Source organism: Catharus ustulatus, chromosome 3 (assembly GCF_009819885.2).
Source record: "Catharus ustulatus isolate bCatUst1 chromosome 3, bCatUst1.pri.v2, whole genome shotgun sequence".
Taxonomy (NCBI): Eukaryota; Metazoa; Chordata; class Aves; order Passeriformes; family Turdidae; genus Catharus; species Catharus ustulatus.
In genome coordinates, this window is record NC_046223.1 from 81289685 (window position 1) to 81316122 (window position 26438).

Sequence of the window (26438 nt, forward strand, 5' to 3'; positions counted from 1 at the left end):
ATGATGATTGCACCACTTCTTGAAATACATGCAGCCACCTACTGAACTACAAGAGTCAGCAAAGTTGAGATCCCCCAACGCTTCCTTTTCCAGGTATAATTTAGGGGAAATTGCATCAGTTTACTCACCACTGGCAACCTACGCTATATGTACACATAGCCAGCCTAGTTCTCAAACTGAAGAGAAGACAGAGGTTTATGAACAGATCAGACTAAGTGATGCATCAGCCATGCACTTATAGTAATGTCACTAGGCTAGGATTAAATAAAAGTACCAATGCAGCCTTCCAAGAGACTCAAGGCTTTGCAAAATCTGAAGGCCTGTTTTCTGGGAGTTGAACAAATGTGATTTTATGACCCCCTGGGAATAAAAGTTAGAGAGAAATGCTGACTTCAACACAGGGGGAGACTCTGCTATGACATGTTTGTTGTGCAAATTAATTCCTCAAGAAACTTTTTCAAATTCAGCTGAATTGAAGTTGACCTTCCTGTCTTAGCTCTGATAACATTCTCAAAGTAAGCTGGAAAGTTCATAGCCTCAAAATTGCTGATAATATTCTATTGCTCAACTTCAGCACTTATGTCCTTTTATTGGATGATGTTTCTCCTTAATTGATGAATATGCCCTTCATCAATCTTTTCTAGTGAAACAGCACCTAAATATTTATTTTTAGCTATCAAAAATATTTAACACTGTGGTTCCTGCTCAACAAGGTAGGATCAGTTTTTCACAGTAAACGTTTGCATTTTACAACTTTACCTCTTACTTAGATCACAGCCTTGTTCAGGTAAGAACCAGCCTACTCCTAACAGAAAGCCACCTTAGAAGCTACAACAAAAATAAACCCCCTTAAAAAGTTCAGTCAAGCTACAATATGGAAAAAATTGCATTGTAAAATCAAAATTCAAAGAGCTCAAAAAGTTCTAGAAGAAAATAAGGAGTGTGTTTATCTGCATAATGGATGTGTCACGACTTGCCTTCCAGAACCTGAAGGGAAGCTACAAGAAAGAGGGAGAGGGTCTTTTTACAAGAGCATGTAGGGACAGGGACAGGCATGGCTTCAAACTGGAAGAGAGTAGGTTTAGATTAGATATTAGGATGAAGTTCTTTGCTATAAAGGTGGTGAGGCACTGGAACAGATTATCCAGAGAAAACTGGGAATTCCCCACCCCTGGGGATGCTCCAAGCTAAGCTGGATGGGGCCTTGAGCAACCTGGTCTAGAGGAGTGTCCCTGCCCATGGAAACGGGGCTGGAACTAGATGATCTTTAAGGTTCCTTCCAACCCAAGCCATTCTATAATTCTATGACTCCATGTCATAGAAAATAAAGGTAAATTTATTTTCAAAAATACAATGAAACATAACCTATAATCTTTAGGCTTCATATAATCTATAGAGCTTTGTACTTGATTTCCAAACTGTATAAAGGAGAAAAAAAATCCTCAAATGTGACAGTTATCAAAAGTTTGATATTGCATAAACTTAAAAAAAATCTTAATTAAAGTACTGCTTAAAATGACATGCCTTGGATAAAATATTAATCAGATGAAATAAAATTAAATTTACCATCTCATATGCAGATTGCTTAAGTATTCAGCAGAATTCAGCAAAATCTCTGAAGAGATTCTGTAATAAAGTTCAAATGCACATAGGATTTCTAGCTCCTGTTGCATTAGAAGGCAGAAACATTTTACCCTCAGTAGAGCACCGAGCCAGCCTTATTAATGAAGCTGTCTTATGAGCTGAGCCTTTGCCACGCATGAGAACTTAACAAGTTACTTTCGTCCTCCATGAGAGCTAATTTTTCAGGACCATAAATGCGTATTTAACTGTTCAAAAGTAAGGTGGTAGTTAATTCTTAGCTGATTCCTCTGCAGTTCTGCACAGCATTGCACTTTTAAACAGAAAGAATTTCCGTTATCTAACTGAAGTTCAGTTTTCTTAATGAACACAGAAGATTTAATAAGCAATTTAATTCCTGTACAGCAGAAACATGACTAGTTGATAACATGTCCACTAATTTTGTTCATTTTCTTCCTTAAAGTCTGGTCACTCTGTAATTCTATTTTACACTGCAAACAAGCCCTCCAAAGACGACACTAATGTTTTGCTGGCTCTGAACTTAAAGAAGAATATTTTCACATAATGCAATGGCTCCTCTTCAGGGAACTGGGATAAGGAATCTGTCAAAGTGAAGGAAATACTGAGAGTGAAAGTCCCTATAAGATGATATTGTAGAAACATAAAGGGAAAAGAGCAGGAAAGTGATGTGTTAAGTGCAGAATACGGTCCTAAAAGCTGACCACGTTCCGATTTTCAGCTGGTTATGTTGATGTGTATGTTGCACTTAGCTCTAATATACAAACCAGTCTGTTGTGCAGGAAGAGGCTCAGCCCAAAGATCTGAGAAGACAGAAAGGTGAAGTGCTTCAACACATCATTGACACAAACGCCTGCTAAATAAGCTTTGGGTTTTTTGCTACTGCTTAGAAAGACCAGATTTTTATCTTACCCTTTAGGGTCCAACAAGGTATGGGAAGTTTTCAACACTTCAGAAGTCTCGACCAACAGCTCCAAAAAATGGACTATAGATCTGAGAACTATTGGCAATTAACATTTCATTAATTCTTTAACCCTGAGGGATGTGCTGGCAAATCAGGGCAGGAACAAGAAGGTATGCGACACTGATGAATTCTATCCAGGATCAGAGCTGGCATTCACACTGCCAGCTCCGAAGGGTAAGGAGAAGGATCATGATAATGAGATAATAATCAGGGAAAACAGACACATCCTTCTAAACAGTGCCAACCCACAGGACTGATGGAAGCTTCCACTTGTCAAGCTAGTTAGCAAGATTCACGGTGACCAGACAAAATTACAGTAATTTCACGACCATAAGGCGCACCGGACTATAAGGCGCACCCCCCGGGAGCCGGCACATTTTGCAACTTTGTAGATCAGATAAGGCGCACCGGTCTATAAGGCGCACCGGGTTTTTTTTGCAGCGAGGCTCCGCCCCCAGCTCCTCCCGCACGCTTGCTGGCCGAGGCCCCGCCTCAATCCGGCAGCCATTGGCTCCCGGGCCTGCCTGTACCCGGCAGGGCCGGGCTATGCCCACCGCTGCTCCGTGCAGCATCCCCAGGGCCCCGCTGTTCCGGGAGTTCCCTGGCGCTCCGGGTGACCCAATGCCGGCAGGCTTGCCCCGTGCCGCCGCTGCCCCGATTCCAGCTGCTTGCCCCCTCCCCGCGTGGCAGCCGCTCCGATTCTGGCGGTTTTCCCCCTCTCCGCATGGCGGCCGCCGTGCTTCTGGGGGTTTTCGCCCCCCCCCGCGCAGCGGCCGCCGTGCTTCTGGGGGTTTTCGCCCCACCCGCGCGGCGACCGCCGTGATTCCGGGGGCTTTCACCCCCCCCGCGCGGCGGCCGCCGTGTTTCCGGGGGCTTTCGCCCCCCCGGCGCAGTGGCCGCCGTGATTCCGGGGGCTTTCGCCCCGCCCCGCGCGGCGGCCGCCGTGATTCCGGGGGCTTTCGCCCCGCCCGCGCGGCGGCCGCCGTGATTCCGGGGGCTTTCGCCCCGCCCGCGCGGCGGCCGCCGTGATTCCGGGGGCTTTCGCCCCCCCCGCGCGGCGACCGCCGTGATTCCGGGGGCTTTCGCCCCCCCCGCGCAGCGGCCGCCGTGCTTCTGGGGGTTTTCGCCCCACCCGCGCGGCGGCCGCCGTGTTTCCGGGGGCTTTTGCCCACCCCGCGCGGCGGCCGCCGTGATTCCGGGGGCTTTCGCCCCACCCGCGCGGCGACCGCCGTGTTTCCGGGGGCTTTCGCCCCGCCCGCGCAGCAGCCGATCCGATCCCTGCGGCTTTCGCCCCCCCCGCGCAGCAGCCGATCCGATCCCTGCGGCTTTCGCCCCCCCCGCGCAGCAGCCGATCCGATTCCTGCGGCTTTAACACCCCCCGCAAGGGAGCCGTCCCAATGTCGGCGGGCCGGCCCCGCGCGGGGGTGGCCCCGAAGCCGGCGGGTCCGCCCCGCGCGGGGGCGGCCCCGAAGCCGGCGGGGAGGCCCCGATACCGGCGGGTCCGCCCCGCGCGGGGGCGGCCCCGAAGCCGGCGGGGAGGCCCCGATACCGGCGGGTCCGCCCCGCGCGGGGGCGGCCCCGATGCCGGCGGGGGCGGCCCCGATACCGGCGGGTCCGCCCCGCGCGGGGGCGGCCCCGATGCCGGCGGGGGCGGCCCCGATACCGGCGGGTCCGCCCCGCGCGGGGGCGGCCCCGAAGCCGGCGGGGAGGCCCCGATACCGGCGGGTCCGCCCCGCGCGGGGGCGGCCCCGAAGCCGGCGGGGAGGCCCCGATACCGGCGGGTCCGCCCCGCGCGGGGGCGGCCCCGATGCCGGCGGGGGCGGCCCCGATACCGGCGGGTCCGCCCCGCGCGGGGGCGGCCCCGATGCCGGCGGGGGCGGCCCCGATACCGGCGGGTCCGCCCCGCGCGGGGGCGGCCCCGAAGCCGGCGGGGAGGCCCCGATACCGGCGGGTCCGCCCCGCGCGGGGGCGGCCCCGATGCCGGCGGGGGCGGCCCCGATACCGGCGGGTCCGCCCCGCGCGGGGGCGGCCCCGATGCCGGCGGGGGCGGCCCCGATACCGGCGGGTCCGCCCCGCGCGGGGGCGGCCCCGATGCCGGCGGGGGCGGCCCCGATACCGGCGGGTCCGCCCCGCGCGGGGGCGGCCCCGAAGCCGGCGGGGAGGCCCCGATACCGGCGGGTCCGCCCCGCGCGGGGGCGGCCCCGAAGCCGGCGGGGAGGCCCCGATACCGGCGGGTCCGCCCCGCGCGGGGGCGGCCCCGATGCCGGCGGGGGCGGCCCCGATACCGGCGGGTCCGCCCCGCGCGGGGGCGGCCCCGATGCCGGCGGGGGCGGCCCCGATACCGGCGGGTCCGCCCCGCGCGGGGGCGGCCCCGATGCCGGTGGGACGGCCCGCGCGGGGGCGGCCCCGAAGCCGGCGCGTCCGCCCCGCGCGGGGGCGGCCCCGATGCCAGCGGGCTCTCACTTCCGGGGTGGCAAATGTTGCAACTTTGTAGATCAGATAAGGCGCACCGGACTATAAGGCGCACTTCCGGTTTTGGGGGGAGATTTTAGTCAAAAGGGTGCGCCTTATAGTCGTGAAATTACTGTAACCATTGCCTAAAGCTATGGGCAATTTTTAAGACATTTTACTTTGCACTTGGGTGACACTCAGGCAAAAGAAAAAAAAAAAAGGTGGGGGGGAGGCAAACCAACAGATCAATACAGCATTTAACCAAATATAGCGAACTGGGACTTAACAGAATCCTTGAGTCATCCTCGGAGAGATTCCAGTGAATTTTTTCTTTGCCCTGATACTGTTCATTAAAAAAATTCAAATCCCACAAACAGAAAACTAGGAGGGGTTTTGTTCATTTTTAGAATAGAAGAGCAGGGACACTAAATTACGGAGTATTTAGATTAGGCAGGAAACTGGGGTGTTGAAGCCACACACTGACCTTGAGTACACCTATACCAGTCTCTTTTGCAAGACAGTGAACCTCTAATTCTTTGGGGTAAACCAAAATTTTTTATCAACCCTTCGTTTAGAACAGTATAGCTAAATAGCCTGATTTTACAGCTACATAACCAATGTCTATAAGCAAGCCATTAAATCCTTAGTTCTCAAGCTTTTGACCTTGCTCATGTCAGGGTTTTACTAAGGAATCCTGCCAACTGCCCTGTGCAGAATGAAGTGATGCTGGTTAACCTCTGCAAATTCTGCTCACACTATGGAGCCACCTCAGCTGGATACAAGCAATTGTTTTCTTCCTATGTACCTCTCCTAGGATACCGGAGTACAGAGCGTGTTCCTTTTGGTGGATCCAAAGACTCAAAAATACTTATATACTTTCCTCTCTTATGTAAATGTCACATACTTCCTAGTATTAATTTTATTTAAACACTATATTAGGCAGATAACTGCAAATCTGTTATCTCTTCAACATGCCTGACTAACCCACAGTCCAATTACTTAAGAATTTTAAGTCAGTGAATGTATTTTCCAGCATAGCTATGAGCAAGAGACAAATCTGGTGAAAAATACAAAATCTACTTGCTCCATTCATTTCTGTCACTGCTACTTTTCCACAGTAAGTGGCCTATCAGCCACTTTGAAAACATTTAAGGAGCATTACTGCATATATTTCAATGTCTAACTGCCCAAATTACTTGAAATCTGACAAAGGTGACTTTTTTTAAAACATAAGGAATTCTTGGTGAGCTATTTAGTCTGAGATAGTCACAAGACAAGTATTTGCACCAATGCACTAAAAGGTGATCAAGTGATTTAAATCCACATACTTGAATTAACAGACACACACTCAAAGAAAAACAGAGACGTGTATAAGGGGAGGCCAAATTGTTTTATTTAATTTTTTAGTGACCAATTGAATTTTGGTAGAAAGCTCTGCTCTTTTTTTTTTTTTTTTTTTTGGGCTTTTTTTTTTCAACTTCTTTAAAGAAATCAGCAGTGCTCAAATTGGTGGGTTGGAATTTTAGTGAAATTCCAGTTAATTTTAAAAATGAACAGATGAATTCCAGATAGTTTCCAGAGCAGAGGGCAAAACTTCACATTTGTGTGAAAATTCCATGTTTGTACTTGATTGGGAGACAGAATGTCAAACTATTGTCAGTAGTGCACGAATAAAACATTCACATTTGATCTGGAACCTTAATCAGAAAGCTGTACTCTCCTTCTGAAATTTTCATTGCCTTGTGCAAAGCAAGTCAAGTCTTCATGTGTCAAGCACACACGTAAAATTGTCCATATTTTATATACAAGACATCTACCAATCAGGCAGTGCAAAATACATCCTTTCATAACAAAACTAAAATGTACCTCTCAAAGTATGAACAAGAATATACACATAATACAAGATGTACATTATTTACACAACCATAAAAAATATAATACAAGGATTTTTTTTTTTAATGTGATTGTAAGACTTGACAGTCTTTTGCAATTTTTGTTGCAACAAGGCATGTTTAAGTTTCCTGGATGGAGGGTTTTTTTGCCAATTACTGAAGAGATCTTGGAAACTACGCTTGAACTTTTAGGAGAGTTTTCAAATGGACTGCCATCAACTCCCTGTTTTGGTCAGATAGTTCAGCTGTGCCACCCACCCAGTGGCTGGGAGGCTTTGGAAGGACACTGGGAGATGGTGGGTCACTAAACTTTGCCCCAGCATAATTTTCTTTTTGGCTCACTTCATTTAGGGCAAGAGGTTTCTTGGACTTGGCATTTCTGAAGTTCTCTGTATTTTTAAGTGGCTTTTTCTCCTGCTTCTGAACTATTTCCGGCGACACAGAATCCTGCCAAAAGTTCTCTATCTTTTTCGCTGAGGCGATCTTCGTCACTGGCGTGTTACACTTACTCTTCTGCCTGTTAATCTTTGGTTGTTCACACAGGTGTAAGCTGTGAACGGGCTGGCCGTAGGGGACGGCCGCCTTCTCTGTCTTTCCCATCTTGTTTTTTAAGAACTGCGGAGACAAAGTAGAGTCACGTCAACCACGACCCCTCTCCTCCGCGCTCCCTTCACCGCCCCCGACGCTTAGTGAGGCCACCGGGGGCCACCTCGGCAGGGCAGGGGTACCGAGAAGCCTTCTCCCCGCTGTTTCTCGCTTATCCCACAGCTCATCCCACCGCTCAGCCGGCACGGGCGGCCTGAGGGCGCGGAGCCCCCCCCGGCCGCCATGGGGCGCTGCGCACCACGCACGTCCCGCCTTCGGCGAGCGCGGGGCGGGGCTGGCGCGCGGCCAGCGCCAGGGCTAAATCCGGCTTGTTGCTGGGGCGCAGCGCCGGGCGCTCATTGGTGGGCGCCGGGCAGCCAATCGCCGCCCGCGCTTCGTCCTTCAGCCCCGCCCCGCCCCGTCCAGGCGTAACGGAAACTCTGCCGCCCCCCCGCCCGGTCCCCCCCTCACCGCTCTGAGGGGGCGCGGGGAGGGGGCGCCCCGCTCGCTGTTCCCCCCCACCCCGAGGGAAAGGGAAAACGGTTGCCCGGCTCCCCGGGCTCCGGGAGAGGTCTGAAGTGAGGAGAAGTAGCGCAGCCTTGTCTTTACCTCCTTCCTGAGGGGTTTGCCGGGCGCGGGTCTCGAGGGGGCAGGCGCAGGGGGCTCCTCCGGGGGAGCGTCCGTCACCAGGTCGGTTCCCAGCGGCGTCTTTCTCCCCAGCCCGGCGCGGTGCTGCTGATACTGCTGATAGCGGCTGGGCAGGAGCCCCGCGGGGCCGGGCCGGATCTTTCCCTTTCTCCGCCGCACCCTCTTCAGCGCGGGGCGGGCGCTGCCCCCCGGGCCCGCCAGGCAGCAGCTGGGCTGGTTCTCACAGTTGCTGTCCCCGCGCCGGAGGCGCTGGAGTAGGGCGGAGGGCGGCATCCGCCGCGGGTCTTCGGTGCCCGTCGAGATCCGAGCCAGGAAGGGCGGCGGCGCCGTGGTGGTAACCATGGTGGGACGTGGGTACCCAGAGTTGTGGCGGGGAGAGGGGTCGAGCCCAGGCGGGGATGAGCGGGTCGGGTTGCTGGGGACTGTCTGCCCGGGCTTTGTGACGGGCTGAGGAAGTGGTGCTGCAACCGGAGCCGCTGCTAGGAGAACATGGCGGGGGAGTGAGGAGAGCCGCCAGCAGCTCCCCGGTGTTGTTACCCGGGCGCGACCCGCCCACTTCCGCCTCCGCGCCAACCGCCGTGCGCTGACGACGCCAGCACCGCCCCTCCCCGCCGCACCCCGCCAATCGCGGTGGAGCGGCGGCCTCCCTGCCCTCGCTCCAGCCAATCGGAAGCGACACAAACACTCAGGGCCACGCCTCCCTAGGGGCCGCCCTATCCGGGTGGACACGCCCCCGGTCTCTAAGTCACGGGCTCGCAGTGCGCGGTGGGCGGGCGGTTCTCCACTGGCCAATCGGGATCCGCACTAACAATCGAGGGCACACCCCCGGGGGCCCCGCAGCCAATCGCGGGAGACGTAAACAGGCGTCGGCGCGCCCCCCGGTGGGCGGTGACGGCGGGCGGGCACGCGTCGTTCGCCATGGAGGAGCCGGGCTCGGCCGCCGCGCCGCCGGAGGGGCGGGACGAGCGGAGCTTGGAGGCGCTCAGCCTGGCTAGCGGCGGCGGGGCGGCGGCGGCGGCGGCGGTGGGCCGGCAGCCGCCGGAGGGGCGGCGGGCGACGCTGGCGAGCGCCCTGGAACTGGAGGGGACGGTGCTGCGCGAGGGGCGCCTCACCCAGTTCGTAGCGAACAACCTGGAGCGGCGGATCCGGCTGAGCGGCGCCCCGCGGGGCGAGCCTCCAGCGGGGAGCAGCGGGTCCTCCATCCCTGCCATCGACCCCGGGGCGCTGCAGGACGTGGTGGCCCTGGCCGGGCAGGTGGCGGCGCAGGTGGACGAGCTGCTGCGGAACGTGCACTGCGGGCTGCAGGCGCTGACGGCGCTCAGCGTCGGCTGCATCCAGACCTACCGCGACGGCGTGGAGAGCCTGGGCGAGGCGGCCGACCTCAGCATCCGCGCCATGTACGCACTGGTGGCGCGCTGCGAGGAGCTGGACCGCGCCATGCAGCCCGTGCCCGCCCTGGCCAAGCGCATCCGTGACATGAAGGGCACGCTGGAGCGGCTGGAGGGGCTCTGCAAGTAGCTGCTCCCTCCGCCGCCCCTCCCGTGCCGGCAGCAGGGGCCTGGGGCTGCTGCGCTCTCGCTCCGGCGGCCCCGCGCTCTCGGCGTCCGCAGATCCCACCTGCACATCCTCGCCCGCTCTCCCCCGTGCGTGACTTGCCGGCACCAGTGGCCAGATCGCCTGTGTTGATCTGCACGAAGGGGAATTTTTGCGACCGACGAAAGAAAAGGTCCCGGTTGAAAACGGCGGGGTAAATGGCAGATGGTGCTTTTTAGCTTCAGCTCCATTAAAGAATTTGGACTCCACATGCCTTACGCTTTCTATTTATTGAGGGCTAAGAGAAACTAACGAGTCTTAATTAAAAGTAGCTTAAATCAAATTCAAAATTCTTGTGAGTACCTGCTTGATGCTTACAGGCATACGTGCTTATTTGTAGTTTATTGGTGCCTGAAGAATAATTCTCACCTATGCTGTTACAGCAAATAAATTCACAGAACACCACTGTTTCTTACAGTTTCAAAAAAAGAGTAAGTTTAATACATATAGCAGAAACACTTGTTTTCTGAGAAGAGTATAAAGTCCATGGAAGATAATTGAGGTTCAGATAAGAACAAATCCATAAGCAAAGTTCTAAATAAAAGCCTTCAGATGAAATGTACTTTGCCTCTATTAATCTTTACAATTTTCACAGTGTAAAAATTTAAATGGCATCACTGTGAAATGATCCTGTTATTTTGTAGTTTGTTTTTTTGTTGTTGGTTTGTGTTTTGGTTTTTTTTGTATGTTTGTTTTTTTTGGTTTTTTTTTCTTTCCAGATGGGAAAATATCTAATTACATGAGGAATACAAGTACGTGCTGACATTACGTGGGTGTATGACTGACATAAAATGACTGCTTTGGAATAATTTATTTGTATAACTTGAAGCTTTTGTATATACATCACAGTGTGCAGAAATGATTCTGCTATATCAGTGAGTGTTTCTTTTGAGAGCTGAGAGTAGCTGAATTCTCTACTCACTAATGTTCCTATGTAAAAAGCCTCTTAGATGATGGTCTTAGCAATGCATTTAGGTCACAAATGTCCCTGTACAAGATTTCAGCAGAAAAATGATTACTGTGATCTTATGTAAATGTAATAGTGGTTTTGGTGACCAGTGGCTCCTAAAAACTTTAGAATGAAGGTAGCCAGAAATACTGTTAATTCCTGTATCTGTAGCTGATCTTGTTAAAAACACCGAGGGATGGACGCTGTGATACCCTGTCCTTGTGCATGAAGACAATACTGAATTATAACAAAATCATTCAGGTTAATGCCACTCTGGTTTGCATGATGCCAGTGTCTGGCCTGTTCTGAGCCCCTTGGCAGAGCCATGCCTTTCCCTTGGCACAGGGGTGTGTTTCCATGTGGCCTTGTAGCCATAGCAATGGGACAAGACTGGAATTGGGCTGTGCCAAAGTAGGGCTCTCTCTGGTGCTGTCTGCTGGGAGTAGCTGTGGCTCCAGGGGTGGGAACAGAGGCCTTTGCTGCTGCATCCCATGGGCCTAGAAGACACTAAAGATTGCTTAACACCACAGCAACAGCTGCACTTGTAATAGTTTCGTTATTCCTGGGAAAGTTTGAACTCGTCTATTATGCAGATGCAGTAGTTTTGCTAAGTGTGTTTGGTATACGCCAAGAGTGAACACCAAAGGTTGATCTTGCGCAATTTGTGAGTACTGTTGAAATGTACAGGAAAGACCTGCAAGCTTATTTGTGTAGTCACATATGTACAGCTACTCTTCACTCACACAAGCTAGGGTAAAGCCTTTAAGGCATTTCAGTACACTCCTGGGTTTTTATACTGTTTAATTTGCAGTCATCTTCATTCAATACTAATTCCCTACTAAAATTGTTGAGTCTGTAGAATAAAGTTATTACTTTTATGTTTTTAATTGTTAGTGATTAGTTGTTGTTGAGGTGTTTCTCTTACTGTGTGTTTCTTATTTGGGAAAATAATTTGAAAGCTAATTTAAACTCTGCTCCTGCATCTGCACAGAGACTTTTTAATATGATTGCAGAGCTGGTTTCAGTCTAGGTCCTCGGGCAATAATTTCTGACAGTGATGTCATTTATGTGATGAAAAAGGAATGACTGACTAGTGAATTGCAAGCATGAAGAAAGCAGTAATTACACTGTTTGGGTTTGGTTTTTTAATATTTTTCTGAACACATCAGCTTTTTTGAAAGGCAGATTTAACTGAACTTGTTTAAGTGACTCCTGTTCCCCGGTGTCTGCCTTGTGCCTTTGCCATCCCTGGGGCAGGCACAGCTGAATTGTGTCAGCCAGTTCTGTGCCCCGATCGGTATCGATCGGTAACCACACGGCTGCTCTGTTTCCAGCCCCCCTATCCATAGCAGCCTCCATTGCTGCAAATGGTGACACTTGCCAGCGTCTCTGTCAGCACAGCTCTGGTGCCAGCCCTGCCCTTAAAATCCCGTGTGAACTGCCTGTGAGCTACGTGCAGGTCTGTAGTTTCTGGTGAAGCCAGTCCTTCTGCAGTCATTCCCTTCTGCACTGCCCTTTTGATCCTAGTCCAGGCTTTCTTGTGCATATCCTGTGTTAATTCTAGCACCTTCCAGCTTTTGGAGGTTGAGAATGAAAGCTTTCAAGTTCTTTTAGCCTTTTTTGCTTAATCTGTGGGTGAGCAGTGTAAAACCATGTTTGGGTTTTCCAAGACATTCAAATGGCTTGCATATATTTTCTTGCTTAGTCACAACTTTACAATTGGTTGCTTTCCTTATCAGCTGCCAAGTGAACTTTCATTGTAACAACATGGGCAAGGTCAGAGAAGAAAATTAGCAAAATAAAATGATGTGCATAGCACTAAGCAAAGCCAGATGCAGAATTAGCTGTGGGCTAGGAATGACTTGCCTACTCAGAGAACCACCAGTGACTCCGTTAAGGCTTAGTCTGATTTTTTTTTTCCCAAGTGTAAGGTCTGACTGTGGAAATCCTTTTTCTGATTAAGGTGTGGTTGGTTCTGTTTCATTCAGTGCACTTTTAGTCTTCCCTCCTTTGTGAGGTTTTCTGTTCCCTGACTGATGCATATCCATATCCATATCCATATCCATATCCATACTATTTGAAGAAGCTTTACCAGATAAAACCTTACTACAGCTGAGAAAAAACCTGGCCAATCAAGAATGAACTTCACCAATAATTCACCTTTAAGACTTTTTTTCCAGTGTTGCTTAACTGCATTGAATGTTCAATAAGTAAATACATCAACTTTGTGTGTGTGTTGTATCTAAAATGCACAAAATTTTTGGTTGCAATGTGCAGTGGTGGTACTTACTCCCATGAGTAAGGTCTTGACTGAGTTACCAGTGTGAGGAACAGCATGTGAGTTGAATCCAAGAGCAAACCTCTTAGCATTACAGATGCAACTATTTTGAAATGGTTTCAAACAGCATGGTTATACTATCAGAAGACAAAAATTTACAAAGCTTCAAAATTATCAACAGCTCTCCAGAGGAGTAAAATCAATTCTTCTAGCAAACTGTGTTAGCCAAAACTGAAACGAGTGTTGAGACAGAGACTTCTTGCAATAGGTGTCATCCAACATAAGGAGGTTCTGCTATCAGATGCCACACTACCTTGTCCTGATCAGCCCTAGTGCGTACTTACGAAAAAAACAACTTTTAAAGAACAGCAGATCATATTTACGATGCCGTCACAACCTGGTTTTATTGCCCAAAAATTAATTTGAGAAAAGAACATTCCTATAAAAATTGTAAATTAGTCCAATTAGTACATTTTTGTGAACATTGTCTGTACTTCTGGCATTGTCCCCACCCTGGCCTCATCCTGGAACCTCCTACCATGCATGTAAGAGCACACATGGAAAACTCATGACACTTCTCTTTTAGAAAGTTTGACGCAGTAACTACATCAGATGCAGGAATTGAAACACAACTGTGTTTGCCCCTCAGCTTAGTGCCTCAGAAAAGCTTTTGTTACTGGTGTTCTCTGTTGTTTGAAGCTCCAAAACTAGAGATGTGATCAATGGACTTGAGTCCTGAGCTTTCATCTTAGCAGTCAAGATCCTTGTGCCCCCTGTCGCAGTAACATTACCCTTATCTTGTAACAGGAAAAGTGATAATCAAAATTTGAAACCTTCCTGCAGTTTTGGTTCCCTTCTACTATTTATCCACATTAGAAGCCATACGACAAACAAGCAAAAAACTCATAACCTCCTCACCCAAAGATTCTTAATTGATCCTCTTCCCAAGTCGGAGAGAATGTGAATAGGTTTGCTAGCAGGGTTGGACTGTCATGTGCATTGGCCAGGATGCAGCAGCACTCATTAAGTGGGGGAGCAGAGAAGCAAAGGTAAAACCATCTTGATTATTTTCCTAGATTACAGCTACAAAGTGCTGCTTGTTTCCAGAATTTGAGTTAACATTGCTGTGATTAATTACTATGAAGTACCTTTTTTGAAAGTAAATTTTTATCAGAGAAGGGTAATAATTTATGTCAGTATTTTTATTTTTATGAATGCTAGTTAGAGAGGTATGAATCCTAGAATATTATCCAACACTCTATTTCTTGTCTCACTGTCACCAAGGAAGTTTTCCCCTTGTTTTCTTTATAGACAAGCTGGAAAAATTCTCACCACTGAACTTGCTTGCAAAACAAAGAGCCATGCCCAGTGAATTGTTCAGAAGAGTTTAGTTAAGGACTTCTTTGTCTAGAAATACATGTAAATTAAGGGGAAAAAAATTCCACAAACTTGCCTAATCCTGAGTATCTGGTTTGTCAGTAGGATCATTTTACTACACTCAGTAGCTGAAAATTCAAAAATTCCCAGGTTGAAATCTTAGATTTTTAATAAGTGAGTTTCTTTCAATGGTGTAACATCAGCAGTGAAGTTTACCAGTCATTTTCACTGTAATAAGATTTTTCTAGTCTGAACTTGAGCTGATGCCACTCAAGGAAATGCTAACCTGAAAATAAACTCCTTTAAAGCCAAAGTATCATTTGACTTTGTTCCACTTTCTGTTTTCGCTGCCTATGCAATTTGTTTAGTCAGTGGATTTTTTTTCCTAGGCTGGGACTTTTCCAGTGACGTGTCCTTAGCTGGAAGCTGAGGGAAGTTTCTTACCACTGAGCAACATTGTGATTTTCCATTTTCCAAAACTCTTCCTGCATGCCATTTATAGTTGATGATACCAACCTAGTTTGGTTTTGCTTCCCTCTTTAAAGAAAGAGATGTGCGACTACAAACCTTTCATCTCTCCTGCTCCGCTGCCATCAGCTTTCTTTTGTCTGCTCAGAGGAACTGGAAAGTTACAGCTGTGTCCCCACCCCCTCCTTCTCCCTCCCCGTTCACCATTTTCGACAGCCATCAGCTGTACCCCATTTCCCCGGGCAAAACCTTGTTCTGGACCTCATCAGTTCTCGGTGCTATTCTGTGATCCCACTTACTTTCTGTCTGCGATTGCATGACTTACTACATCTGTGTTGCCGTTCTGGCAAGGCACCAACTTTATTAGCTCAGTTATGTCCTCTTCTAGCTGCCCTTGTTTTTCATTCCTGTTTGCCTCAAATTTCAAATGGCTTATCTGCAGGTCCTGGCCGAGGCTTCTGCTGCCTACCTGACTTATTCTCTTTTGATGTCATACATTCCTTTAGCCTTTAAAATGTCACTGTAAATTTCATTTTGCTTTCTATGCTTTCTTTTTCTGTAATTCCTTGCTGCTGTCTTCTGCAATGCTTCTTTTATCCAGAATAGCCACCACCAATTGTCTTGCTTTAAAATCAAACCTCAGGCACTGGCAAGTCAGAAACTACATATATAGTAGATAATTATACCAAACAGGAGGCATTATAGAAAAATTAAACATCTGCAATTGGAGAGAGCAAGGTCTTATTATTTGGTTCTGATCTATTTTAATAATAGGCCAACAAATGTAAATAAAAATTACAAGCTACTTGCAAAATAATCCATACTAATATAACTGTGAGTGCTGTGATGTATCTGATAAGAGAGGTGCAAATCAATCAGCTGCTGCTTACGTAGGCTCCCAAGGCTGGGGTTATAGAACACCAAATAGGACGTGACATGGTGACATGATGCAATATGTGCAAGCCCTCAAAGCAAAGTGTATTGTTTTTCTTTTTAACCATAGAAAGATTAAGTAAATATTGTAGTAAGGCCACTGCTGGATGAAATTCTGGTCTCCCTGCCTTCATTTTGGCATGCATTCACACAGGGCTTTTGCTGACTTTACAAAGAGCTGGATGTATTTTTGTGGGAGTTATGAAACTCAGTGGGATGTGTTATATTTATTACAGACCTTGGAAAGAAATTGTGGTAAAATAGGACGGGATGGAATATTTGGAGTACAAGATATGGCAAAGCAGTTCCTTTCTTTTGTTCACCAAGAATCACGCGTACATACTTTAGTATGGCAAATCAGTTCCTTTTTAACAAGATTATTCATACTGTCTGTGTTGCACAGACAATGGAAAAAATGCAAGTCATGACCAAAACACTAATTCTACATGAGTGATAAAACATCTGTTTCAAAACAAGAAATAATGTTGGACTGTCCTGAGTAGAATAGCTGTAAAAAGTCAAGCTTAAAAGTCGTTAAAATTCAGGTTTTAATACTGGTCAGCCATGCAGATCTTAATAAGTATGTACAAACTTTTTTATAATACCTATCTCTTTTAAAATACCTAAACTTTTAAAAAAAACCTATCAGCAATGATTGCAAAGACTTCAGCCTAATGCTAGGGTCTGTTTCTTACACTTCTAACTGAACATTGAGGTTACTGATTGGGACATTCAGCAAAGTAGGAGTCATGGAACATGTTTCCCTTATGTGTTAATATTAACCAGAAAATTTGTGTAACTTGTTGATGACTACTGGAAGTTACGTAGCACTGTAGGAATTTTTGGTTTCGGCATTCATTCATCAGCACTTACAGTTGTGAAATCACTTGTACATGCTCTTTGCCCTTGATTATTTATAAGCTATGCTTCAAGATAAGGGTCAGTGCTTTGTCTCAGAAATAGTTCAGCTTGGCTAACAGACAAAACAAGACTGGGACAAAACTATATTTGTTTCTCTACCAGTAAATGAGACTTTGAATTAAGTATCCTGCTGATACCCATTTGCACAATGGTCCACATAGGGCAGCATGACTTGTCACTGCTGCCTGCTAGATAACCTATCTTTATCAGTATGTGTTACTTCTATGAAGGGCAGCTGAATGATGCAAACACTGAGGAGTCCTATCAAAAGGTTTTTCTCTTACACTGCTTTATGTCTTAGGTTTTGTTTTTTTTTTTTTTCCTCCTGATCCCAGTTCAGTTCTTAACAGTTCCCCCAGGGAATGCTACTACTGAGCCCTTTTTTCCATTTCCAGCTTTCCCTCCTGGTTAGTGGATTCTTTTTTCTGGGTTACACTGTTGTTCTAAACAACTTCTAAGAAAGTAAATTAACAAATGTACTTTGTGTATACATCATGTTGGCTCAGCCAGTGTGCTAGCAGGCTGAAATACTTGTATTTTGGCAACCTATTCAATAGCAGGTGTGACTGAAAGTGAGTTCTCACTGCAGAAGAGTTTTTTCGAGTTGCGGCAGAAGTGGCATGCCCTTAGGGCAGAAAGAGATCAGCGATCCCACAGGGAGCTCTGCAAACTTGGCAAAAGGTTGCTTCTCTAGAAAGCAGAATAAAGAATAAATAGGGCAGGTGGTAGATTGCTTGTACCATCACAGATTGGTTGGGGTGGGTCTGCGGGGCTGGCAAGTACTCACTGCAGGCTACGCTCTCCTTCCATGGCAGAAATTGCTGTATCTCCAAGGTGACTAATGTTGTCGAAACTGTTCACGTAGAAGAAAATAATATTTGACATTAAACAGATGATAAATGCAATTGAACCATCTTTTGTAGCCCTCACCCCATTAAAAAGAAAAAAAAAAGCAAGCAATTGCCAATTTTTGTACATGGGGTTTTGCCACCTAAAAGTAAAAAAAAAGAATGTATATTTATGATGATGATGTCAGTAACATGGTGTCATGATGGTGATGGTGTCAGTAACAGATGGAAAAAAAGATATAGTAGATCAGGAACAACAGGGGATATAACCCTAGTTTGATGACTGTGGTTATGTGAGAATTGTCCTCGGTTTAACTTTGTCTTTTCTATATTGCAAATCTGAAGAGACATGAAAACAAAATCCCCCCCACATTCTTCAGTTAAAGTATAAATTACATGTTTGTTTCAAGATCTGGATTAACAATGTCAGTTCTAACTTTAATTAGTTCAGCTTTACACGTAAGGCTGACCCATATTTCTTTGGTAATAACACCAAGGAAACAAGATAACAAAAAGATTAAAAAACTTAGATAACAAAACTAAGAAAATCTGAGGCTCTGTTTTCATATTTGGCTGCAATGCCAGGCATGTGTTAAAGCAGCCTGAACAGCTCCTTTCCTGTCCAAGCCATGCTCACTTGTTCCTTTTCATCCACTGCATTTCCCTCTGAATATATCCAGACCCCTTGTGCAGTCACAAACAAACCAGAGTGAGGAACTCCACCCAGCTGAGCCAAGCAAGGAGGGAGTGGAAGTCTTATTTATTTTTTGGCTGCATTGATTCCCAGCCTTGTCCCACTGCACAGGCAGTTGCTTAGCAGAAGGGAGGAATCCTTGTGGAGAAGAAAGGGTGTTCCAGCCAGCTGCACACAGCTGAGATAAGGGAAATGCTCAGGGAGGGTTTGCAGCTGCTACCACTTAAACCACGTTGACCCGCAGCCTACGAAAGTGCGTTGCTTGTTCTGGTGGTTGGGCTGGCCCCAGGAAAGAGGCCCATAGTTAGAAAGAGGGTTGTGCTGAAAACAGTTATTAATGCCTTAGAATTTAATTTTATGCTGTTAGAGATATAAAAACTCTTTTCAGCCTGGCTGAAATTTCAGCTACAAAGTGGATAAAGAAGATCACCTAGCAACAGCTCTACCCGTTTCAAAGCTGATACAACTGCAGTACAGAGAAGAATAGAAAATAATGAAGTAGGCTGTTTTTCAGGACAAAATGTCTTGTCTTTTCGTTCTCCCTGTTCCCTCTGTGGTAATCAAACTTTGAATCTGAGACAAATAATCAAAACAGGCTTCGTATTTTAAAACAGCATAACCTTGTGCATGAGCAGCATTGTGTACATGTTGTTTATACTCATTTGGGCATCTTTATCTCTGTGTCGTTGTTCAATAATTTAAATTTAATAAATAATTTTTAGTTCTATTCACAACCCTTTGCTGTTGTGTAGCAACACATGCTGGCATGTTTTTCTAATTCTCTGTGTTAGAGAACATGTATAGGTCAGGCCTAAATTCACTGAGACTGGCAAGTCTTTCCCTGAGGTTTAGAAAGTCTAATATGTGTGACATAGCAGGTCTCTGACAAAACATCCAATTATATTTGAAAAATACAGTATTAAATTATTTTTAGCAGATCTAACTCCTAGAAAGTAGAAGGAAATGTAAAGATTTTTATCCCAAAGGGGATTTTTGAGAAGCTGTTTCTGCAGGGCTAAGCTAGATACAGGACTTTACAAAGTGACTTTTCAGAAGAAGTGTTAACATTTTCCTGTAACAGCCTGCACTCTTTCAGAGTGTACTGATTGCAAACCCAAAACTTTATAATCAGAGATCTCGGAAATTCATTTCAGGCAAGTACAGAGTAATTTTCTTACCTCCTTCCCTTTCTGGAGGAACTTAATCTCTCTGATTAATTCCCTAAAAGTCCATCTGGACAAGGACATTTTCCACACTGAGTGATGGTTTGAATAGAAGGATGATAAGGGCTTTTTTTCATTAATCTTAACCTAGTTGCAGTAGGTAAAACAAACCCCAACTGCAGCTGTATGAACAGCAATGGACCACAGTCACTATGTTATCTGAGGCCAAGTCTATTCCATCATGTCCATCATAAAATATCATTATTCTGTGAAGCCTAAAGTGGTGAGAATGTGAAAGGAGCATAGGAAGTTACAGACATATTGCAAATAAAAAATATTTTTTCCCCTTTCTCTAAGGAATGCTTGGATGACAAGAATTTACAACCTTTAATCATTAAAATGACATTTGCCAGTTTATTCTTAAAATTCTCTAGATCAGTGGTGCTGCAGATGTACGATATGCCTCTCTCTCTACTTTAGAGTGAGGCTTTTTTGGGAAAGTAGCATATGTTCTTGTACAGCTTGTTCCACAATGCATACCAACAGAAAGTGAAACTAACCTCACAAGAGCAATGTTTGAGCATCTGGTTATATATATAACCATACACATATATTACCATAATTTAATTTGAGCATCTGGTTATATATATAACCATACACATATATTACCATAATTTAATTTGTATAAAATATATATATATATTCAGATTTGTTTTTTAAAAAGCCTGTGGGGCTGTCAGGCTGATCCCTTCTAGTCTATATTCCATTCCTTTGCCTTTGGCCAGTTTCTTGGGGTATTTTCAGGACTTCAGGCACCTCAGAAGAGAGACTGTGGTCTTAATTTACTCTTGTACAGTATGTTACACGTTTTGTATGGTAAGGTCTTATAAATAAAATCAGGTCTGTATGTATTTTCTCAGGTACTTTATTATAGCTCCTAAACGTATTATTCTTCACAGGCTATATATTCATATACAAAATCATAGCATGTATACCTATAGGTACAAAATTATGATGCAGAAGGTCTGAGAGAGTGCCTATGGGCAATAATCTTTTCTTTGTGTGACTGATTACATGAGAAAGATTTCTGTCAGTATAGTAACCCAGATCTTAATCATCATGCATGCAGGTTTATAGGCTGGAACACTGCCACTCTCTTTGCTATTTCAGGCTGTAGAGAAGTGGTAACTCTAACAGCTATTTCTGCCCCAATCTGCCTCCTGCACTAACCAGGACCTCAGTTACTCCAGTAGTTTTAACCACAGCCTCCAGTCAGGGCAAGCTTTTTATTAAGGTGTCCATATTCAGGCAGTAGAGGAACTGGAAAGTGTAGCATCAGAGCAGTGCTCTACTTTGTGGAACCCAGTCACTCCCCAGCCCAGCTCCAAAGACTATGAGTCATACTTTCCACTTAATTAAATTAGATGAGTTTCTCATATATCATGTCATACTTTGCCCTACTGCTAGTCATCTCCCATCGTGACATTTTAATTGTTTGATTACTTCATCCGTACTCAAAGCACACTACTATCATATGATTCATATTATGCAGTAGAACATATACTCTTCAGTGTTACGTGTGGATATTTTTACAGTGTGGATTTCCATTGAAAAGCATCCTTCAGAGCTGATGCAAGTAAGGCCTCAGTTGTCTAGGTCAAACTGTAAGAACACTAAGGAGAACAGTGTTAACTCTTCAAGGAATGACAGGCATCTTGCTTATAAGCTTGTTGTCCAGCTTATCTCTGATACATCAAGCACACCATCATTTCAGCTGTAGAGGATCAATAGCAAGGCATCTTGTTTTTCAGGCCCACAAATCAGTGCTTGAAGCCACAGCTGTGTCCCTCTTCAAGCACACCAACCCTCTGGACAGACACCTTCTTCCTAGATAGATCTGCTGAGTAAATCACCTACTAAGTAAATCATCTGCCATGTCTGCATGTCTTTGCCTAAGGCTGGTGATGTCCCCCCTTGCAGTGTAAGATTTACATGTCATCAGTGCAGCACACACGTGTCTGGTGGTGTAGACTGATAGCTTATGGTGATTACCCCAGCATGATACCCAGTCCAGGGATTTAAATCAGCTCTGTCCCAAGCTCACTCTGTGCTCCCTGCCCATATGGAGATTTACTCCACTGATTGAATGAACACTGTGATACCTTAGGGGCTTGAGCTAAAAGGAAACTTCAAGATTTAAATAGACTTGAAAGGAGGCTGTATATATAGCATCCATTAGTCTGTTAATTTTATTACTTTTAGAAAAAGGAGGGTGTAGTCTATATTCTACTGAATGTCTGGGTTGTCTTCTGTTTGAAATTTTATTAAGATCTGTATCATAACCTCGCACTAGGGAATGATTTCAGGAGTTGATTTTGCTATTTTATGCTGTTTCCTATTTACTCTGGACAGGAAAAGTAACTGTATTTTAACTTATATCATTCCAAGTCTGTGAGCTTGTGGTGCCCCCTAATGTCACTAAGACTAAAGGCTGGTAATTTTGTTGCTGACTTTCTCTCAAAGCTCTCTGTAGAAACAACACTAAATGACATTTTATTTTCTCAAATGTGGCACTCAAAACTTTGTTTCAACATCTCTTTTTTGTACTGTATACACATAAGGAATAAAATCACTTTAAATCTTACTTTCATTTTCAAACCTGAAAACATAATTTGTCTCAAGTTAGATTCTTAGATATATGATGACACCAAACAAATAGGAATCAATTTAAAATGTTGCATTCCTAGAATTTTCTTTTGATTTTTAAGAGTCAGTGCATACTCCTACATTTTAAATGTAAAAGCCTACATATGTATTAGAGAACATAACCATAAGCAACCATAATATTAACTTCCATTGAAATCTAAAACTATGCTTTAATTTTACTATTTTTAGTTGTTTTTTTTCTCTTATGATACCATTAGAATGTAAGTACTATTGGAATAAAACACAATTACCATAACAAAGTTAAAATATTTATTCACCAGTACTCATTCATGCCCACAAAAGATTCATGCATGCCAAAATCAGTGATAAAGGAACACTGTACTCCTAAGTCAGTTTGCCATGAACATTCAAAGCAATAAGCAAGGAATAAATAAATTGAATCAGTAAATAAAAGCCATATTTTTATATGTTCCATGTACTTACAAGCTTATTGCATCAAATCTCCTTCCAAGTGAACACCTACACCAAAAGGTGGTGAAAAATCATATTATGTGAATTACATTTGTATACAGTTAGCTTCTTTCACAGTTACTTTCCCTTAACTAAATCCTTTTGCAATCTCAGTTTAGTAAATAATCTGAAATAATCAGTTTGTTTGTTGAGGAGTTTTTGCTTTTTTAATTTTTTTTTTAAGAAATGTATTTACTAAATAGTCAGAAATGTCTGTTTCACAGAGCATCCCAAGGGATGTTTTCCATATTAAATTCATTATTACTTTATGAACACATGGAAAGTAATGCTATACTGAAGCAGAACAGTCGTAGGTCATTGACCTGTATCACTATAGAAGAGGGCAACACTATGTGTTCTTCCGTCAGAAGTACCTACTTTATTAATTTTCTGTAGGTAGCATACATGAATATTATAAGTAGCTATATAATTTATGATATTAAAAGTGTAAAATTATTCATCAACAACAATTTGGGTAAATGTTCAGTATGTAATTAGGAAAAAGAGTTAACGTGTGTGGGGGGGGTTCCTGTGTGAATTTTTTTTAATGGTTTAAAGTCAAGGAAGAACAAAAACTGAGCTCCCCATTACCTAAACCAACATGGCTGAGCCGAAACCAAAGCAGTGATACCCATGACACAGAGGATGAACTGCATCCTGGGAAAATGACTTCTTGATTGTAGTGTCTGCTCCACCAGGAAAAGGATAAAAATTGGTGAGCAGAAACCAGAGTTAAGTGTACAAGCATCTAAGTACCTCTAAGATAAAAGAAAATTGATATATAGTAAAGAGGAATGTTTTATCATAGACCATTAACATCTTGCAGTTGCTTTCTCAAAGCAATCCTTGACATAATCACTACAGCCACTCTCAAAGTCCTTGTTCAGACACAGCCATATCAGCTTTGGAAAGTCACAGGAAGACGTGAGAGACTTGCATTCCTCTGCTGGTACACCAGAAGAGTCAGATTAACTGTTGGTATAAAGGCAAGCAGGACATGCCTGCTTACAGAGTTTGATGTCACATGCAAACATCACCAGATGCCTGTGAAAATAGTTTCAAAGTGTCTTATGTGGTAAAGTCCATATATATGCATATAAAGCAACATCCGCTGTAAGCAATTACTTGACTTGTGCATTGCTAAATAAAATATACCCTCCCATTTTAACAATGTATTATATATATATAAAACATGATATTTCTGATCTGCAGCTCTTACACTTGTTTAAAAGCATATCAGAATCTTAAATCTAGGTGATGAGAACAGATTACTGCTCACTTACGATATCTTTTTGTACTAATCTTCCCCTCTCCAAATGGTTTCGTTCCTAATTTTGCCATACTGCTGACATTACTGCACATTGCCCCCAGTTTACTGAAATCAGATACTGAGTATCTTGCTGTTGCTCTTTGCTTCTCACCCTTTCTGAACATGCCTTACACTGGGTTCACTTTCTATTCTCACCAGTCTTCGGCACCACCTGGTGTCTGACTTGTTGCTTGTTTGTTCTGTAAAGGAAAATCAGGACCTTATTTCAAACAGCATAAAGTAACATTATAATGGAAGTGCATTTAGCAGTTAGGGAAAATTATACGATTAGTCTTTTGCTGTAGCAAGACCTTCAATTTTAGCTAGGATGAGAAGATTAGTATCTGATTATGACAAAAGCCTTCGAAGACAAACTTCAGAAACTTCTAACATAGTCTGAGAACCTAATGACTCAGTTATGCAAACTACCTAACTGAATACCTCAATTAACTATGAGAGGATATTCTAGGAAAGAAACTATGTCAAATAAAATCCAGTTATAAAATGCAGGAGGAAAATGTGTAATGAAGTTTGTAATAAATTCTAGACGGATGAAATGATTTTCATAGTTTTAATGTATTCACAGAACCTAAGGGCTTGCTATTATATCTGTACATACAGCTGTGGTTACTTCTGAAAGCTGTGACACCTGCTGACTTGCAAAGGCAGCACATCTGGCTTATGGCCAAACAGAAAGTGCAGACAGAACAGTACTGAAATGTAAGTAAGTGGAAAATTAGGTACAAAAATAATCTATTGCTTTTGTTTCCTAATGCTTCACTGAAACCACCTGGACTGGTTTTGGCTGATGATACCTATACAACTTAGATCAAAGTTACAAAGTGCTTGTATAGCTTGAGATATAATATAGCAATATAACCTGATATATCAATATAACCTAAATCATGACTTTTTATATATCTATAAAAACAGAATAATAGCTTTTTATACCTATATAACCTGAATCATAACTTTTTATACAATGTAATGGCTAGTATATGGTTAACTAGTTGCTTAATGCTGAATAGACAAAAAAAGAAGAAAAAATTCACCAGGTGGATGGCTTTAGAGATAGATAAGTATAGTACCAATAAAAAATTCACAAATGCAAAGCCAACTAGCCACAAAACAAAGAATTCAGGCCAGTTAAGACCAGACAGACCAAGGAACACTGTAACTGCATATGCTCTGAAGACAAAGTGGAGTCCTTCTTCAAAGACCCCCAGTAATCCCCAAACTGGGAAGACACAAGTGCAGTGCAAAAGAACTATCTAATAACCATGAGATCATATGCTGTAAATTAGTTCCTGGGTGTATGTGATGATGTTGTAGTGACACAGTGATTCTATGCAGTACTTACTGAATAAATATACCACAGCATATAGGGTGGGTGAGTTAGGTGGAGAAATCCCCCTCACCATCAGCACTGCAATAATTGCCTGCTCTCTAGACTTTGGTCTATGGGGATTTATTTCCAGCCTGTTTTTCAGGCATCACTGAGATAGTTAATTTTCATAGTAGTAGTCAGGTGCTGCATTTTGCATTTGTGACCAAAACAGTATTGGGAACATTGGGATGTTTTAGCTAATGCTGAATAAGTCTTGCAGAGAATCAAGACCTTTTCTGCTTCTCATGCTGCCCTGACAGTGAGCAGGCTGAGGGTGCACAGGAATTTGTCAGGGGACACAGCTGGAACAGCTGACCCCAAATGACCAAAGGGATATCCCATATAATCTTGTTCTGAGCAATAAAAAATGGGAGAAGGAGAGGACATTTGGAGTTATGGTGTTTTGGAGTTATGAAGCCCACTTTTCCTGGGGAAATGGCTAAACATTATACCTTACATTAAACATAACACTTGCCAATAGGAAATAGTAAATCAATTCCTTATTTTTCCTTATATTTATTTCAACCGCTGATCTTTCTCACTTTCACCCTTCTGTGAAAGGAAGGAGAAAGTGGCTGTGTGGGCTTGGTTGCTACAGGAATTACACCAGGCCACACCTTAAACATTCCTTTCACATGGACAAACACTTTAGGGCTACAATTCTTCAACTGAGTCCATGTAATAGACCCCTTAAAGCCTACGGAGAATTTTCACAGGGAAACAAAGGTTTTGTTAAGCATACCTCTCCGCATGCCATCCTTCTGGGTGTGCTTCTTCACAAAAGAACCAGAACCCCCAGACAGAGGTATCTCTGCTACACTAGCAAGCCTGTTACATACTGATTAGAATAAGCTGCACTACTACAAGTATCCACCTATTTCCACATCCACTTCTGGCTATAAGGGAGCATCTTGCAAAAAGTAAAAGCTGAGGAATTATGTCTGTCCAAGCCTCCAGCTATTTTCAGCGCAGGCCATTTCCCAAACCTGATGCAGCCTGCTATTTCAGTAGCCATGGACTACATTCTCCCTGCAGCACCTGCTCAGTCTTCCCTGGACCTGTGTAAACGCTGCATTTGCAGGAGCCTTTGCCGACTGCTCCTGTGGCTGGACAAATTATCCCCCCAGCTGCTTCCATCTGAGGTCCTGCTGTTTTCCTGTTGTGGCTTGAAGGTGCTCACTCAGAATCACAGAATCAATGAG

At 44.9% G+C, this 26438-nt stretch overlaps 2 protein-coding genes across 2 annotated transcripts; one reads left to right on the forward strand and one right to left on the reverse strand.

Moving 5' to 3' along the window:
• Window positions 1-6385: 6385 nt before the first annotated feature.
• Window positions 6386-8697, reverse strand: PNRC1 (proline rich nuclear receptor coactivator 1). The gene is made up of 2 exons (XM_033054593.2): window positions 8101-8697; window positions 6386-7521 (listed from the first exon to the last, which is right to left on the reverse strand). The coding sequence occupies exons 1-2, from the start codon at window positions 8479-8481 to the stop codon at window positions 7081-7083; spliced, it is 822 nt and encodes a 273-aa protein (XP_032910484.1). The 5' UTR covers window positions 8482-8697; the 3' UTR covers window positions 6386-7080.
• Window positions 8480-11568, forward strand: BORCS6 (BLOC-1 related complex subunit 6). Its single transcript, XM_033054453.1, is given in 6 exon segments — window positions 8480-8489; window positions 8596-8663; window positions 8665-8837; window positions 8839-8919; window positions 8921-9044; window positions 9046-11568. Coding segments are annotated over 6 exon segments (1068 nt in total). The 3' UTR covers window positions 9658-11568.
• The last annotated feature ends 14870 nt before the right edge of the window (window positions 11569-26438 follow it).

What these genes read in the sequence shown, in the direction of transcription:
- PNRC1 (XM_033054593.2), bottom strand. Translation starts at nt 8,481, where the DNA reads ATGGTTACCACCACGGCGCCGCCGCCCTTCCTGGCTCGGATCTCGACG. An exon ending in GCAAACCCCTCAGGAAGGAG is followed by an intron (nt 7,522 to 8,100) that starts GTAAAGACAAGG and finishes TTGTCTCCGCAG; the next exon opens with TTCTTAAAAAACAAGATGGG.